This window comes from Alexandromys fortis, unplaced genomic scaffold, assembly GCF_014885135.2.
Source record: "Alexandromys fortis isolate MF-2015 unplaced genomic scaffold, M_Fortis_MF-2015_v1.1 scaffold_27, whole genome shotgun sequence".
Lineage (NCBI taxonomy): Eukaryota > Metazoa > Chordata > Mammalia > Rodentia > Cricetidae > Alexandromys > Alexandromys fortis.
This window is the reverse complement of record NW_026067952.1, coordinates 14,704,460-14,722,122: the sequence shown is the minus strand read 5'-3', so window position 1 is coordinate 14,722,122 and position 17,663 is coordinate 14,704,460. Positions and strand designations below refer to the sequence as shown.

General features: G+C 46.5%; 1 protein-coding gene across 2 annotated transcripts; it reads left to right on the top strand.

Annotated features, from left to right (window-relative positions):
• The first annotated feature begins 872 nt into the window (after positions 1-872).
• Positions 873-16,887, top strand: Tbc1d20 (TBC1 domain family member 20). Of its 2 annotated transcripts, XM_050150893.1 has the most exons (8): positions 874-1,062; positions 6,918-7,103; positions 9,314-9,394; positions 12,666-12,852; positions 13,007-13,108; positions 13,363-13,504; positions 14,228-14,415; positions 14,616-16,887. In XM_050150893.1, exons 1-8 carry the CDS (start codon positions 996-998, stop codon positions 14,869-14,871), a joined length of 1,209 nt encoding a protein of 402 aa, XP_050006850.1. In that variant the 5' UTR covers positions 874-995; the 3' UTR covers positions 14,872-16,887. The 2 variants fall into 2 exon arrangements, with proteins under 2 accessions (XP_050006851.1, XP_050006850.1); XM_050150894.1 differs by lacking the exon at positions 9,314-9,394 and having other exon boundaries at positions 873-1,062.
• Positions 16,888-17,663: the final 776 nt, after the last annotated feature.

Genomic DNA, 17,663 nt, shown 5'->3' with positions numbered 1-17,663 from the left:
CCGGTGGTATTGGCTGTGCACACATGCCTTTAGGAGGCAAAGGCAGATGAATCTCTGAGTTAGAGGCCAGCCTGGTCTACAGAGTGAGTTCCAGGTCAGTCAGGGCTAGAAACTGTCTTGGGGGTGGGGGGGATGGGGCGGAGAAGGGAATAGAAGAGAAAGAAAGAAAAAAGAACGAAAAAGAAAAAGAGAAAGGACTTATAGAGTAAAGGTGGGCTAGAGAGGATATGGAACCAGGAGGGTCCAATACTTTAGAAGAAAAAAAAAATACTGAGACTAGAGAAGCTCATCAAATAACTAAACTCATGGGAGCATCTTCACTGGAGATCTGAGAGATGAGGCAGTGTCTGGGCGGGGATGACCCTCAGTCACTGAGCTTTGGTTTGAGTGCTTGTTCAGTTAGAAACACCGGAGGTGAGGAGCTCAAAGGCCTGATCCTACCCATAGTATTTTGACCAAAGGATAACTGGTTCGCACAACTCAGCGAGGGAGCAGTGCCCCATAACCATCTCCATGAATGGAGGCCGTCTCCCGGCGTTGTGCAGCCACAGCCGCAGAAGCTGCACAAGGCGACCCTGCTAAGTTGGGGAGCCAGGTATGACCGGAGGTAGAGCCCTTGGCAAACGATAGTCTGCGCATAACATTGGAGCCTGGCAGTGTCCAGCCTCGTGAGTTCAGTAATTTTCACAACTGTTTCACAGATAATAAAAGTAGAAGCTATAATGAAATATGGTCTAGTAAACGAACGCACAACCAAATCCTCTGAGCCCACCCTCCGCACCCGTGTTTTCCACTGTCAAGCCGCATGCGCGCGCCTCAGCCCCTCCCACACCAGCACGCGGGTCACGTGGGGGCGTGGTTGTCTGCGCGCCTGCGCGTCGCAGGCCGACGGAGACCAGCCTGCCCCGGCTTAACTGTGCTTTCGTCCGCGGTGGGAGCGGCGCCTCAGGCTCGGCCGCCAGCCGGGGCTCGGGCTGGGGCCCGGGCCCCCGGGGATGGCCCACCGGCCCTCACAGGGCGACGGCTCCGCGGGCCGCTGGAAGCGCGGCGCGGGGAAGGCAGGTACGGAAGGCGGCGGGCTGGGGCGACGAGCGAGGGCCGCGCAGCGGCCGGGGCCTGAGGGGGGCGGCGTCGGGTGAGGAGGAACCGGGCCTCGCCCCGGCCGCCGCCCGCCACGTCCGCAGAGCGGGCTGCCCGTGCTAGACGGCTGCCGGCTGCCTGAGCTCCGGCCTCCGCTTGTGACCCTGAAATTCCTCTCTGCACGCGCGGGCACACACACACAAACTCATGCAAAGTCGCCTCTGTCCAGTTCCAGAAACTCCCGTCGGTGAGCTCTCCACCTCACACTCCCTGTTCAGCTACTTTCTGGCCTTTCCTTGGGCCACCTATGCTAGTGTTCTGTTGTGCACAAAGCAGTGCTGTTTCCTATAATCTTTTTTCCGGCTAAAGCATTTCTGTGAAATCTTGGGTTTTGTTGTGCGCGTGTTCTGGAATACATTTCCCATATGGTAGCTGCTTGGTGAGAAGTCCCGTACCAGGTGAGCTAATCCAAAAGCGCCGTTCCCCTTCCCGTCCCCTGACAGGTGGTGCGCATGTTAGAACCGACCCTGTTATCCCTCCCACATGTTTGGAGATGCTTCTAGATTCCACGTCTTGGTTCTCCGTGCTCATTTCTGTTATTCCTCTTTTCTCATCCGATAAGCTGGACAGCCTGTGAGCCACTTTCCCGGGCTCTTTGGTATATGTAACACTCTTTGCTTGTGTCTGTGTGACATCTGTCTTTATGGCATAGCCAGTGCCCCTGTGACATGGGTCGTGTGACCTGTTGCAGTGCAGCTATATCTTGGTTGCAAAACTTCAGGCCCTCTATCTAGCTTGTCTGGGTGGAAAGGGAACGCAGAGGATATTTCTTAGTTAAGATGATTGGTTTTAAATATATTGACGACCAAATTACTAATGCTAAAAACACTCGGTTGTAGAGCTCATAGCCAAATCGGTATGCACTGTTTTTCCCCATTCAGTAAAGTATATTCTTTCTCTGAAAAGGGCAGGAAGTGCCGGAAGGACCCCGAGCTACATGGCCATGGCTCTTTTACAGTTACCAAGTGTACAGATCTTGATAATTTACCCTGGAACTTTCCTGTTTCCATCTATCTTTATGTTAGTACTTAATGAATTCCTTCCAGTTTGGTTACATTTTTTAGAAATGAATTAGTACTATCAAAGAAAAGGGCACTTGGGTTTATTTTCTTTTAAGAGGAATTTTACCACGAATACAAGATTTTTGTGGTCCACTGTCTTTGTCTTATACAAACATGGTGTTCAAACATATATTTTTTTTTGTTGGAGTGGGTTTTTCACGACAGGGTTTTATTGTTTAACCCTGGCTGTCCTGGAACTCACTCTGTAGACCAGGCTGGCCTCCAACTCAGAGACCTTCCTGCCTCTGCCCTCTGAGTGCTGGGACTACCTCCCAGGCTGCTCGGCCATTTATTTATTTATTTATTTATTTAATATATATTTATTATGTATATAGTGTTCTGCCTGCATGTATGACTGACTACACGCCAGAAGAGGGCACCAGATCTCATTACAGATGGCTGTGAGCCACCATGTGGCTGCTGGGAATTGAACTCAGAACCTCTGGAAGAGCAGTCAGTGCTTTTACCCTCCGAGCCATCTCTTCAGCCCCCTTCATTTATTTCTAATGTTTCTTTTGAGATCAGGTCTCATGAAGCCGAGGCTGGCCTTGAACTTACTTCGTAGCAGAGGATAGCCTTGTCTGTCTCTTCTCCCTCTACTCCGCGGTGTTAGGTACAGGCATGCACTGCCACACTTGTTATTTTCTTGTCTGTGTTCTTTCAGTATATGGGCTGTGGAACCAGGCACAGTGCTAACAGTTTTGTTTGCTTGGATTTGGGAAACAGGGTCTCAGTATGTAGCCTTGACTGGCCTGGAGCTCGCTACGTCGACCAGACTGGCCTCAAGCAAGCTTTACAGTGTAGTAAATAGAAGTTAAGTTGGATTTTAAAAGCTAACATTTCACCAAAAACACAAAACCCAACCCAGAATAATATTCCTATAATATGTTAGCATTGCCTAGGCATAATAGTCCACACCTTTAGTCTCAGTACTCAGGAGGCAGAAGTAGGTGGATCTCTGTTTGAGGCCAACCTGATCTATATAGATAGTTCTTGGTCAGCCATAGCTACACAGTGAGACCCTATCTCAAACATAGAGTAGGTAGGGGCTAGGGTTATGGCTCAGTAGGTGATTACTTGCCTACAGTATGTGAAGCCCATGGTTCATTCTCTAGTACCAGAAAGGGAGAAGAAAAAGATCTGCTTTGGTGACCCTTATTAAAATAAGCATATTAGGGCTAGGGGTTTAGCACAGTACCAGCACACTTTCATCTGCCATTTAAAGGCCTTAGGACAATCGTTTTATTTCATCATGGTGATGATAGCCAAGTCCTCTTCCGTAAAGGAATTTGGAAGCTCTCAGTTTAGGAGTTTATGATGCACCACTCCTCCAAGTGAAGCGTAAAGAAATTGTTAGTTCAATTTACCTTAAAATAAAACAGATAGTAGACATGAATTTTAATCTTTCTCTGATTAAAGAAGGGACAACTGTGACTTTTCACTTTGTAGGAATAAATAGGATGTTTGTGAACTAGTTGTTCAGTGGTGACCCTGATGCTCTATGATATAGGCTGGCTGTTGACCTCGCTGTGCAGTTTGCACACCAGCGGCTCACTTGAGTTCTCTGAGTTACAATGAAATGCTACACAGTGGGCTCAGGAAAGTGTGTGTAGGGGTGGCATATGTAGGAATAACTTCCTCATCCGCCCCTCAGCTTTAAGCTTGTGACTACTGAATACATGTGGCAGTCAGAAAACAACTTCCATGAGTTCTCCTGCCGCCTTATGAGATGTGGGGATAGAACTTGGGTCATCAGGCTTGTATGCAAATACCTTTTCCCACTGAGCTATCTCACTGGCCCCGCCAGCCTTACCTACTGGAAGGTGAAGGTTAAGGATGGCAGTATCCAAGTGATCAGATAGCACTCCAAGTCCACATTTGAGTACTCGCCTCAGGAAAGCACCCAGAGTTGTCAGGAAAGCCAGAAAATCTACAGAAGTGTTAAGAATTCTGCAGTAAGCCACACAGTAGTGTGGGGAAAAGTAATGCTCTTACTATGTGGCAGTTTTGTTCCAGAAGAGCAGAAACTAAGTAAGCTACATAATTTATTCTACTACACATGTGCTTTTTGAGTTCTATGTAGTCAAAATCAAGAGGTTTAGCCAGGTTCAGTGGGCATAACTTTAATCCCAGCACTCAGGAGGCAGAGGCAGGCAGAACTTTGAGTTCCAGGCCAGCAAGGACTAGTTTGAGACCCTGTCTCAAAAATAACAACAGCCAGGCATGGTGTTGCATGCCTTTGATCTCGAGTCGGTGTTCAGTGCCAGCCTGGTCTATAGAGCAAGTTCCAAAACAGCCAGGACTGCAAAGAGAGGCCCTGTCTTAAAAAATAAAAACAAAAAGCTGAAAACATCAGGGAGAAGTAAGCATTGTAGCCATGGCTTGGTCCAGAATTAGTTAACTCATGGCTGTGTCTTTGCCTAAACCTCATGGGAATTCAGGAGTTTGTAAACTGTGTTCTTCCCCACATTGCTGAGTAGCTTACTGGGAATGGGCAGAAATAAGATCTTTCCATACTCTTGGTGAAAGGTCAGCAAAAGTTGGAAGTGACTTTGGGACTGCCACCTCAGTGCTCCTCCCTGAGGTGTGTAGATCATGCGAGGGTTCTTACTGCCAAAGTTTGCATGGAGCTTATGTTGTGTTCACTGTTGAAAACTAATTCAGTTCCTGCTCAGTTTCTTGCTTAGCCTGTGTTGTTGAGATCACACAGTATGTGTAGCTCCGGTGCTAGGTAGGGATCCCTGTGAAATTTCATAAACCCTGCGCTCATCCCTAGCACTGCAATAAAAAATGAAAAACAACAATAACAACAAAAACATTGCTTACCCTTCTTGATCCTCTTGGAAAGCATGCAGCCTTGTCTTCGGAGGATGTATGTAGCCCTTCAGAAAAAGCCCAGACTTCCTGCTGAACCACTCAGTTCAAGTTGAGCTCCCCCATTCCAGTTGTAACTTCCTTGTTCTCTCCCCGTTTCTTGTTCCCTGTGCCTGTTTCTTGCCATGGTGTTTTCTTGTATGATGTCTTTGCTCACACTCTTACCTCTGCCAGGCGTGCTTTGCCTTTGACACTCTTCAGTGTGGCAGTTCTTAGGGGATTTCAGAATCAATTCCTGGCAGAGCCTTTCAGGGTTTGCCATCCTTCAGGGTTCTCAAATACCCTATGTAATAATTGTGTCCCTTCCTGCTATGAGTTTCTCAGGAGCTGTGAGGGAGCCATTGTTCATTCTTCACCTCAGTACTTCCTACAGACCCATTAAATGATGGACCTCGTAGTGCATGGCAGCCTGAAGGGAGGCACCACTGAGGCAAGAGCCTGACATAACCTCAGAAATATTTGGTGCTGTCCTTTACTGAGAGAAGAGCCTGATTTTTTTTTTTTATTTCTAGATAAAGGAGCCATTTAATTTAACATCCAACCTGGGCCAGTCTTGAGAGTGAAGAGAACAATTTGAATTTACTCTGAGAAGTTATGCTCAGAGGCTAGACTTATACCAGAAAAATCTCAGACACTGGTCACCCTCTTGTGTTACTAGGGACAGCAACAACAGTGTAGCAATAGAACAGGTTTATCTCGGCCAGAAATCACGGTTTTCTTCCTGTTTGACCTCCAGTTGCATATGACTCCAAAGCTCTCACTTGTCATAGCTCACACAGATAGGTCACTAGGACTCTTAACAACTCCAGTTTGTGTTAATAATGTCCCCTTTGTCATGAACACAGTTGTAGACTGTTGTCTCAGAATAGGACATTATTAAGGTCATCTGTTCAGTACCTCTTCCAGAATCTAAAACACCGTGTGATATTACTTGTCTTACCTACCTTCTTATGGTGGTGTCCACCTTACAATAACCATAGTTTCTAGTATCCAGTATTTATTCTATAGATATGTGTATGCATATGTAGGTTGGCCTGACTTACTGTACTGTATTGCACTCTTGGCTTTACTGTCTACATACAGGTTTTCTTGGTAATTATAGTGTACTGCCTTGTGACATTTGGCGTTTTGTGTTGAAATTCTTGTAGTTTTTATTTTTTCAGTGGTGCAGGTAACCATAAACTCTTAACAAGCATCATCTGCTGTTCATAAAAGTAGATGTTCCACTTGAAAATCAAGAGGCTTTGTACTATTAAAACAAGAACTAGTAGTCTAAGTTGCAATTCCTGCTTTCTAAAAAACTAACTTTTGAGGCAGAAGCAGGCAGAAATAAACACTCCTCTGACATTTGACTTTCAAAAATGTCTCCCCGCAGTTAGTGTTTTATTAGTTCTCTCAGCCTATGGCTGAGACTTACATATGGTTTTATTAAAATGTAGAATTAATTTTTTTTTTCAGTGCTAGAGGTTGAACCCAGGACCTCTACTGTGCTAGGCAGGTCCTCTCCCACTGTACTCCCCAATTCAAGAAAAACACTTAAATTGAGATACCTGTGTTCTGCAAACACATTGACAGTACCTGCTAGATACACTGGTACTTACTGATACTTCCTAAAACTATCATGTCTTGTTATTTTCTTGGTGTATGGCCATAGTGTTTTTTCCATTGTGTGACAAATATATATAGGTTGTATAAGAAGCAAGCATGAGGATCGGAGCTAAGAGAAGGTACCTGATTTACCGCATACCAAGTTGAGATAGGGACTCTAAAGCCAAACACCACACCTGCCAAGTGTGTGCTTCATTCTCTGCATGCACATTGTGTATCTGTTTGTTTCCCCAGACTTTAATGCCAAAAGGAAAAAGAAGGTGGCGGAGATACACCAGGCCCTGAACAGTGATCCCATTGACGTGGCCGCCCTCCGACGAATGGCTATCAGCGAGGGAGGGCTCCTGACTGATGAGATCAGGTGCCAAGTGTGGCCCAAGCTCCTCAATGTCAACACCAATGAGCCACCACCTGTGTCAAGTAAGGGAACAAAAGCTGGGGGTGGGGAGTTTCAACTCAGGAGCAAAGTTGTCTAGTTAGAGGAGTTTACTAAAAATGCCTATCTTAGGGGGCTGGAAAAGTGGCTCAGCAGTTAAGAACACTTGTTACTTTTGTAGAGAACCTGGGTTCAGTTCCCAGCACACATATGGTGGCGCACAACCATCTCTAACTCTAGTTCCAGGAGATTTGATGTCCCGTTCTGGCCTCTGGGTACATTACAGAAATGCTAAGGTTCCTTGGAGTTCTTCAGTTCTGCCGGAAGCTGCTAATGAGCTAATCTGTAAGCCATACAGTGAAGCAAGTCCTTGAGCACAAGCCCTGTAGCCAGTGCCCACCTGCCACCTCTGTGCAGTGTCCTGGTGTGCTGGGCCTTCTCTCATTCACTTGGCAGTTTGGATGCCCTGCTGTTTCCACATACTGGACGTGATTCAAATGACTCATGTGCTAAAAAGTTTGATGATGTGGTGCCAAGTGGATGCTAGGTTGCCACTTGTTACAAATGTGACAGATGTTTGAAACTGGGCCTCCTCAGGCCAATGGGCCTGTGTTAGAAGGGTGGTCCTGGGAGGGAGGAAGAAGAAGTCTTGTGCAGGCTCCTCTGATAGTTTTCTTTGTGGATTGTGAGGACAATCAACACTTACACAGCAGCACTTGGCTTGGGATGAGGAAGATACATGTTTCTATCTGTAAACCATCTCTCTAGCTCAGTCGATAAGAGCATTTGCCTAGCATTCACAAAGTTCAATCCCTGCACTGCATAAAACTAGTTGTGGTGGCACATGCCTGTAATCCTAGTACTGACTTAATCCAGTACCCAGGAAGTAGAGCTCTGTGAGTCTGAGGCCAGCCTGGTTTACAGAGTTAGTTCCAGGATAGCCAGCGCTACAGAAACCCTGTCTCCAAAACAAAACAAACAAACAAACAAACAAAAAACCAGAAACCAATTTAAAAAAAAAAGTTCAAGATTAGGGCTGGAGAGGTGATTCAGTGATTAAGAGCACTGACTGCTCTTCCAGGTGATTCGAGTTCGATTCTCTGCACTCACATGGTAGCTAACAGCTGTCTTTAACTCCAATTTCAGGGGATCTGACACCTTCTGACCTTCTTGGGCATTGCATATATACAGTGTACAGACAAATGTACAGGCAAAGCAACGATATACTTGAAATAAAAATAAGTCCTTTTTTTTGTTGTTGTTTTGTTTTGTGAGACAGGGTTTCTCTGTGTAACTCTGCCTGTCTCTGGTCCTCACTCTGTGGACCAGGCTGGCCTCAAACTCACAGAGATCCACCTGCCCTGCCTCCCGAGTGCTGGGATTAAAGGCGTGCACCACCACCACCCAGCTTTACCCATACTTTTAATATGCTGTTGTTTGTTAGCATTCAGTGACGTTTCACTCCGGTGCCACTTCCATGCCCATATCTTCAGATGCTCAAGGCCCTGCACGTAGAGTTACAGTGCTTACATGCTGAGCACACACTGTGCCTCATTCCTGAATTCCTGATTCTAGTCAGTTCTCATGGTAGCCTGAGAGGTACGTGTGGACAGGCTCTTCCCTCCTTTGTGCTCATCAGACATGAAAGAGCTGTGTTTAAAACTAAACTAGAGAGAGATTACCTATCAAATGCATCTTTCCTGGCATTTGTTTTCAGTAGTAGTGTGCATCCAGTCCAGGGCCTTGCATGTGCTGGGCAAGCACTATGCCATTAAACTGTGTCCTTGGCCTCTCCCATTTTAGTATTCCTCTTCCTCTTTTTGTTTTTCATTCTCTTTTTAAATTTTTATTTTGGATGGGGTCTTGCTTTGTAGCCTAGGTTGTCTTCAAACCTGAGGCAATCCCTCAACCACAGTCTCCCAAGGACAGGGATTACAAGTGTAATCCAGCACTGCACCTGACTGCGTGGTTGGGATTCTACTTGTACCTGGTGCTTAGATGCAGGTGTTACATCTTCAGTCTTGTCCTCTTGAGGGAAAAGACTGCTCTGTGTGTCCTCTAGGTCTCAACTATCATTCCAGAAAGTCGTTTTTATAACTGTTTCTTCCTTTGTGATGTGGGTCTAAACTCTGGCATCAAGCTTGCTAGGTTAGCTCTCTACCATGAACTATACTGGAAGTCCCAGAAGAATTTACCCCTCAGTTGGTTTTCCAGACCTCTTTGCAATAATACCATGTTCTTCTTTCTCTGCTAGGGAAGGATCTGCGACAATTGAGCAAGGATTACCAGCAAGTGCTGCTGGATGTCAGGCGGTCTCTCCGGCGCTTCCCTCCTGGTGAGCAGATTTTCAGACTTGCTACATCTAGACTGAGGCTTTCTGTCCCTTTGCATTTACCTTCTTGTGATGATGCCTGCTGGGATTAAGGTGTTTTCTTCCCAGCAACAGAGGCATGCATGCAGAAAGAACCCTGCTCTCAACCACTCAAGTGGAAACCCTCACTATGGATTCTTTGTGCCCAGAGGTGGCAAGTCAGAGAAGCAACTCTTGCATCTTTCTCTGCCCTTGTGCCCTAGAGGAGCTTTGTAAGGATTGGCAGGGCAAGGGGTCTGGCTTTGGTAGCAGGTTAGTTTGGAATGTATCTTAATGGGAATTGTAACTTCATTTGGTGAGTGTTACTTCACATGTGTGGTGATGGCTGGAGCCTTTCCCTGCATGTTTGTAGAACATGTTCCTGAAATTGCCTCTTGTTTTCCAGGACAAAAAAAAAAAAAAAAAAGACTTTACTTTCTGTTTTCATATCGAGGGTACTGGGCAGCAAACCTCATCTGTATATTCTAGCTTTCTTCCTATGTAACTTTACCTTGACCTTTGAAGAGATATTTGGCCACACTTAGCTGAAGCAAGCTCCGGTTGGCACATGTGTATTATAGGCCTCTGCCCTATTTGGATCTGTTCTTCATGGGAGTCTTGTGAGCTCCCACAGGCTGGTAGCCAGTCAGTGTGGTTATGATAGCACTTCCCATGGCCCAGTCCCTTCTTTCTACCCTGTTGATCCAGTTGAGGTGAATGAGGGCAGGTGCCTCCCTCTTTTCCTCTGCATCCTTTACTCCTTACATTTATGTCACCAGTATGGTGATCTTTCTGCACACTGGTTCCTCCTGGGCATTTTAAACCCTTTCCACTCATGTCTTCTGGGCCAGCCTGACGGATCATAAACCAGAAATTCAATCAGACTATAGCTCTTGCTCTTGCTGCTTTCTTGGTTTCACTTAATTCTTAGTTTTCTTTGTTTTCTCGTTTATCTTTATAGTGTACCTCTTTTGAGAAGGTGGAATTAATGTGGGCAAGGAGTGACCTTTATTCTTACCTTGAACCTTTATAGTTCAGTTTAATGTGGACCCTTCCTTATCTTGCTGTTTTCTCTCACAAAAAAAATTGTAGCTGAATGCTGGGCTAAGCACATAAGAAAGCTGTTCTTGGTGACATTCTTCTAAAATATTTCATGAGGTCAGGGCTCGATATCCTCCATCTCCCCTGAGTAATTGCCTCAGTTGTTTTTATTTACAGCTCATTCTTGGAACTCAAAGTTAGCGTTACTGCACATGGGCTCTCATGGGCTCTCACAAACACCAGGCAAGGCAGTTCAGCCCTCCAGTTTACACTGACTTGCTGTGTGTCATCCTTGTGGAAACCTTTGTGGCAGGCCACCTACCATTTCCTGTCAGTCAGTGTGCCCTTCCTATGTACATTCATTTATTTTCCATGTGACTTTTTCAAACTGGCTAAGGCAGGATTCTGCTGAGCAGCAAAGATTATCTGCTTCTTAGTGACTATTTTCTCCAGTTCATACAATAGCAAGAGTGGAGTTTTGTGGATTGTTTTGTTTTGTTTTTTGAGACAAAGTGTCTCTGTCACTCTGGAACCTGTCCTGGAACTAGCTCTTGTTTGTAGACCAGGCTGGCTTGGAACTCAAAGATATCTTCCTGCCTCTGCCTCCCAAGTGCTGGGATTAAAGGCGTGCGCCATCACCACCCAGCTCTGGATCGATTTTAGTAGAGGAATTGAAACAGATCATGATAGCTTTCCAACCAACAGCAGCTTAGGTTTCTTTGGTGTTGTGTTTTTTAACTCCCTTAACGGAACCTTGTGATTCAAGGTCACTTTCTTCAGATTCAGGAGTGCCTTGTAGATGCAGAGTTTGAACTCTCCCGCCTTCTCGACTTTAGGTGTCTTGATCTTGGTACATGGGCTAAGCATGGTCTTATGCCCTTTGAGCTCTGACTAAAGGAAGAACAGGTTCATAATTCTTTACCAAAACATGTTTCGAAACAAGGTTTTTCTGTAGCTTTGGAGCCTGTCCTGGAACTAGCTCTTGTATACCAGACTGGCTTTGAACTTATAGAGACCCATCTGCCTCTGCCTCCCAAGTGCTATATGGAATTAAAGGTGTGCGCCACTACCTCCTGGTTTGAATACAACTTTTTTAAAATATTTATTTATTTATTTATTTATTTATTTTTTTTTTTATTTATTTATTTATTTATTATAGTGTTCTGTCTGCATTTTTGCCTGCAGTCCAGAAAAGGGCACCAGATCTCATTATAGATGGCTGTGAGCCCCCATGTGGTTGCTGGGAATTGAACTCAGGGCCTCTGGAAGAGCAGTCAATGCTCTTAACCTCTAAGCCATCTCTCCAGCCCCCGAATACAACAGTTTTAATTTTCATATAATTCCTTACATAATTTCATTCCAAGAAGTAGGGTTCGTGAGAAAGGTGGAGGAAATGGGAGGTGGGAAGGGAGTGGGAACTTTAATAAAATAAAATAAAAAAGAAGTAGGACAAAGAAGTCTCTAGGTACTTTTCTGCTGATCACAGATTCACATGTTGCCACATTAATTGCCTGTTCTTCCCCCCCCCCCTTTTTTTTAAAGCAATGGAATCTTTTTAAAAGATTTATTTCTTCTGTAGATGGTATTCTGCCTGCATGTATGTCTACTTGCCACAAGAGGGCACCAGATCTCATTTTAGAAGATTATGGTTGCTGGGAATTGAACTCAGGACCTGTGGAAGATCAGCTAGTGCTCTTAACCTCTGAGCCATCTCTTCAGTCCTGCCTGTTTCTTTCTTTTTTATACTAACACATGTAATTTTGTTTCTCAACTATTTAAGGGTAAACAGCCATCACAGTTCCCAAAATATCTAATCCACAGAATACTTCATCTTTCACCATTTATTTATTTTTATTGTTTTAAATGTTCTTATTTTATGTGCATTGGTGTTTTGCTTGCATGTGTATTTGTGTGCAGATATCAGAACTTCTGGAGCTGGAGTGCAGAGCTCATGGCAGCCTGGCATCTTGGAGGCATGTTCAGTCTTTCCCCATGATTGGCCATGCTGACTGTAAGGTTTTAGTTAGGCAGTTTTGTCAGGGGCCCCTACTATGTGGTTTTTCCTGTCCACATATGTAATATGTAGATTTTTCAAGGAATTTTTCAAGGAATTGCCAACTGTTTTGTAATTCACTGTCTGTTACTGGGTACTTTTCTCTGGCCTAATCTTTGTCACTAGGCTCCTTGCCAATTCAGATGCATCTCCTCTTCCCAGGCATGCCAGATGAGCAGAGAGAAGGGCTTCAGGAAGAACTAATTGACATCATCCTCCTCATCTTGGATCGCAACCCTCAGCTCCACTACTACCAGGGCTACCATGACATAGTGGTCACTTTCCTGCTGGTAGTGGGGGAGAAGCTGGCAACATCCCTGGTAGAAAAGTTGTCTACCCACCACCTCAGGTACCTGTGCATCTGGTTTTGTGCCAGGACGGGTGTCACTCCTCCAGCCTTCTCAGGATAGTCAGTGTCGAGTAGTTTGAGCCTTCTCTTTGAGCAGCCCTAACCTGAACTGTTGAACCTGACCAAGTGCATTGACTGGATTATCTTCCCACAGGGATTTCATGGATCCCACAATGGACAACACCAAGCACATCCTAAATTATCTGATGCCCATCATCGACCAAGTGAACCCACAACTCCATGACTTCATGCAGAGGTGAGTCCACATCTCTTTGTACATGGACACACATGGCAGCCGTCACTATGCTTTCTAGCTCTTTGTTTCTTCACAGACCGACTTTAGTTGTAGCCTCATATTAATGGTTAGTGTCAAATTCTTCAGGCTTCTTTGTGTCCATTCTTTCTGTCTGGAAATTCAGGCCTGTCCACAGTCCTGGAGAGCTTACTGGGTACTGTGCTTTTGGGATGAGCTGACAGGGCACCTAACATCTGGATTTCCTTTGCTCCTAGTGCTGAGGTGGGGACCATCTTTGCCCTCAGCTGGCTTATCACCTGGTTTGGGCACGTCCTGTCGGACTTCAGGCATGTTGTGCGGTTATACGACTTCTTCCTGGCCTGCCACCCACTCATGCCCATTTACTTTGCAGCTGTGGTAGGTACACACTGGGGGGCAGTGACCTAGGTTCACTGTTACCCATTAGCTTGATCAGTGTTCTTGAAGGGGACAGTGGCTTCCCGGCTCTTGGCCCACTCCCCAGACTGGGAAGTGTCAGGGAATGTTGGTTAAGCAACTGTCCTCACTTTGAGACTTCTGACCCTTCAAAGCTCCAGTGTGCCGTGTGACTGTCAGTGATCCCGCAGAGATCACCTGGAACTGGTAGCTAGTGGATATCATGATGGGCATAGATGACAGTTCAGTCTGCCTGCCAGTGCCAGGCTTCAGGAAGAGAGGGGCTTGGTATTAGGCTTGAAAGAGGAGTGGGTAGTGGAAGAGTGTGGGGCTCGTTTCGAAGAGAGGAGAGTGGCGTGGAGAGTGGCCTTCAGCAGCTATGAACATGAACACTTGTCAGGAGGATGCCTGAAGGAAGCAAGATGGTTGTCAGGCTGTTCTGAGGCTCCTCGGAGTCTGCTGTAGTCCTTTTTTTCTTCCTATGAGAATGTCAGTTTGTTTCAAGACTTAGGGTGCCTTGAGCAGACAGGTGTTCCGGGAGGATTTGCTAGAATTGGTCAGTCTTTCACATTATTATAGTTGGCATGGGATACAGCACATTTGCCAAACTTTTGGGCTGAGCACTTAGGTCTGTGTGTAAAGAAAAGCAAGTGCCTACCTAGGTTGTATACCTCTGGTGTCTGATTCAAAGCCTGCCTTTGCCAGATTGTGCTGTACCGGGAGCAGGAAGTCCTGGACTGTGACTGTGACATGGCCTCTGTCCACCACCTATTGTCCCAGATCCCTCAGGACCTGCCCTATGAGACTCTCATCAGCAGAGCAGGAGACCTCTTTGTTCAGTTTCCCCCTTCTGAACTTGCAAGGGAGGCAGCTGCACAGCAGGAGGCTGAAAGGTGAGATGAGGGAGGCACTGCTGCAGCTGGGGCAGTGGAAGCTTGCAGAGGGAGGGTCGGCTTGTCTGGTGTTTGCAGAGATCTACATTGTAGCAGGCACTTATGGGTCCTTGTCCAGGAGAGCTGGACAGTAGCCTGCTCTGCAGCAGTCCTCTCAGTGTCCTCTGTCCCTCTGTGCCACCTTCTGCTCCTGTCCACAGAACGGCAGCCTCTACTTTCAAAGACTTTGAGCTGGCATCGGCCCAGCAGAGGCCAGATATGGTGCTGCGGCAGCGGTTTCGGGGACTTCTGCGGCCTGAGGCTCGAACAAAAGATGTCCTGACCAAACCAAGGACCAACCGCTTTGTGAAACTGGCAGTGATGGGGCTGACGGTGGCACTTGGAGCAGCGGCACTAGCAGTGGTGAAGAGTGCCCTGGAGTGGGCCCCTAAGTTCCAGCTGCAGCTGTTCCCCTAAACTCAGCCCAAGGAGCCACTTTCTCACCCAGTGCACCAAGCTCTCCCCACTTCCAGAAAGGCACAAGAGGGTGGAATTGCTGTAATTAAAGGGTTTCCGTCAGGGGTGTTCTGTTCTGCTGCCCTTGGCAGCTTATGTTTTGGCACTGGTGCATAGTGGCAGAGCTGCCTGACACTGGGCTTAGTGGACCTGAGTGCTCTTTGCTCCTCAACTGTTGGAAGTGGCTCTGGAACACCTGGCTACCCAGCTCACTGCCTAGAAGAAAGTTGGGCACAGAGAGGCCCTCCTTATAGCACCACATGTTCTGTGTTTCCTAGACAAAGCAGGCAGGGACTCCTGACAAAGTCCAGCCTTGGGATGAAAGGGAGAGGTGAGAACTCCAGGCTGGGAGCAGCTGGTCAAAGTCACAGACAGACATGAGCTGGGTTCTAGTTAAATTTTCTGATCCCAGCCTAGAGATCACAGCAGAGGTATGCTAATCTCCTGGATGGTGTTACCTATGTTTCCCTATTCTTTCTCTATAAGCCACATGACATTACCTATAAAGACATTTTTAATACTATTTTTATGATTGTATACTACACCTAACATAACAAGTATCCTCACTTAAAAAAAAAAAAGAAAGAAAAAAACTTATGTATGTGTGCAGGTGCCCACAGAAACCAGAAGTGGGCTTCAGATTTCCTGGAGCCTGGTGTGGGTGCTGGGATCTGAACGCCAGTCCTCTAGTAAAACTGAAGTAGTAAGCACTCTTAATGGTAGAGCCATCTCTCCAGCCTCCTCTCTCATAGTTCCTTCCTGGGAGAAGCTATCAGTGATGAGCATGTACTGGGATAACATTTACTTTTTCCTTTCTTGGAGGGGAATGGAACCCAGGACCTTGCACAGGTGAGGCAAATATTCTACCACTGAGTAGCACCAGACTTTTTAGTAGTTTTATTTTTTAGACAGGGTCTACCTAAGTTAACCAGGCTGGCCTTGAACTTTTGATCCTCCTGCCTCAGGTCCCAATTATCTGGGATGACAGGATTGTACCTGAGATGTGTTCCCTGCTCAGTTTAGCCAAAGTTGCTTTGTGAACAACCCATGCCCCACAGTGTCGCTTGTCTTGCTTTCCTTATTTTCCACTAGTCATCCACCTTGGCCTGTCTGTAGTGATCTCAGCTGCTGGGTCAGGCTGGGAATGTCCTTGGCAGTTTGCCAGCATGTAGACAGGTCTTGGCAGGAACCCCACATCACCAGCCCCTCTTCCCCCTGGGCTCCTCAAGGAGGAGTGTGTGGGCTCCATGGGATCACTTGGTCTTCCTAGGATGGCTTTGTTAAAAGCAAAGCCAGGTTTGTTTTATAGAAACTCTGGCTTGAAAACAAAAGTGCCTTTTGCTGCTTTAAAGAGTGAGTACTGGGAAGCATCGCCATGCTTCTATTTTCCCGATCTCTCCTGGGCACTCTTCTCCAGTCCTGCCGTATCCACACCCAACAGGTCCCCTGTGCCCACTGTATGCAGTGGGATGCTCTGCGTGCCGGGCAGTCACAAACCAGAGCACATAGGAGGTGTCCAGGCTGAGTTACACAAAGCACTTTAACCAAACCAAGCTGGAGGGGTAAATCGTTCTCCTCACAGGAGCCCTGCCTGGAGCGAGTGATTCACGGGGATTAATTCAGGACAAAGGAGAATTTCCCAGGTCCAGAGTGATGCGGTGACAACAGATACTGTCAGTCTGCCACAGGAAGTTGTTGTCATCTGTGCCTTTGGCATAGTTGGAAGAGCTGTAGAAAGTGTGCTGACTGAGGGGAGGGGCATGGGCCCAGGGTCCAAGCCACAATTCTGCATCCAAACAAGCAGGTGGCACTGGCTTGTGCTAAGCTGAAGAGAGTGGTGTGTGCCCATACCAGGACTCCCCTGCTACTGAGAAGCATTGTCAATTTACCTTCAGGTATTTACTTATTCTGTAAAGATACGTGTAGATGTTTTGTACAGAGCCCTGTATGAAGTAAACACCCTTATGTGGTTCCTAATCACTTGTCTTTGTACCTCGTCTGCTTGCCTAGAAATAGACCTGGTCTCAGGTGCCCACCAACTTCTGCCCTGGGCGCAGTTGGCGTCTGGGCCTGTGTCTGTAGACTCGACGACCTGACTTGTCAGCCTTGGCTGTTAGCACACAGCCTTTCCAGTTTTGTAATCAGTTTGGGGTAAAAGTCCTGGCTGTAGCAGCCAGAAAGGGCTAGCTAGACAAGCCACTTTCCTTTCTTGACACCCAGTTTAGAGACAAAAGAAGCCACACGTGGAACAAAGATCCAGTGATGTCAAGTCATCTTTGGGGTACTGATGTGAGAAAGAATTGGCCTTCCCATTACTACCTGAAAGGATCTGTGCCACCTCCTCAGTGATGGCTGCACTCAGTAAGGTGGACAGTGCTCTCATCTGGGAGGGACCTGTCTTTAAGGCTTCGTTTAGGACATGTTTATGATGAGGGCCTCTCAAGTGGGCATGTGATTAAGATGCCCAAGCAGAGGCAAGCAGGAGACTGATCCAAAATCAAGGTTGAGACTCCAGGCTTCCATCCTTTCTTTAATCCCTTTGTGGGCACAAGTGAGGATTTTTAGCTAAAGTGTTAAAATTTTTTTTTTAAGATTTTGTTGCCAGTAATGTGTACACGTGATTGCAGGTGTCCCTGGAGGTCAGGTTGTATCAGCTGGAGTTAGAAGTGATTGTAAGCCACCTGATACAGGTGCCAGAAACTGAGCTTGGATGCCCTTAGGAGAGCAGGACATGCTCTCTGCAGATTTTCTAA

Excerpts from the sequence above, each read along its gene's own strand:
- Tbc1d20 (XM_050150893.1), top strand. The coding sequence starts at position 996 with ATGGCCCACCGGCCCTCACAGGGCGACGGCTCCGCGGGCCGCTGGAAG. Across the intron at positions 9,395-12,665 it reads TCTCCGGCGCTTCCCTCCTG|GCATGCCAGATGAGCAGAGA; the intron begins GTGAGCAGATTT and ends TCCTCTTCCCAG. Across the intron at positions 14,416-14,615 it reads GCACAGCAGGAGGCTGAAAG|AACGGCAGCCTCTACTTTCA; the intron begins GTGAGATGAGGG and ends TCCTGTCCACAG.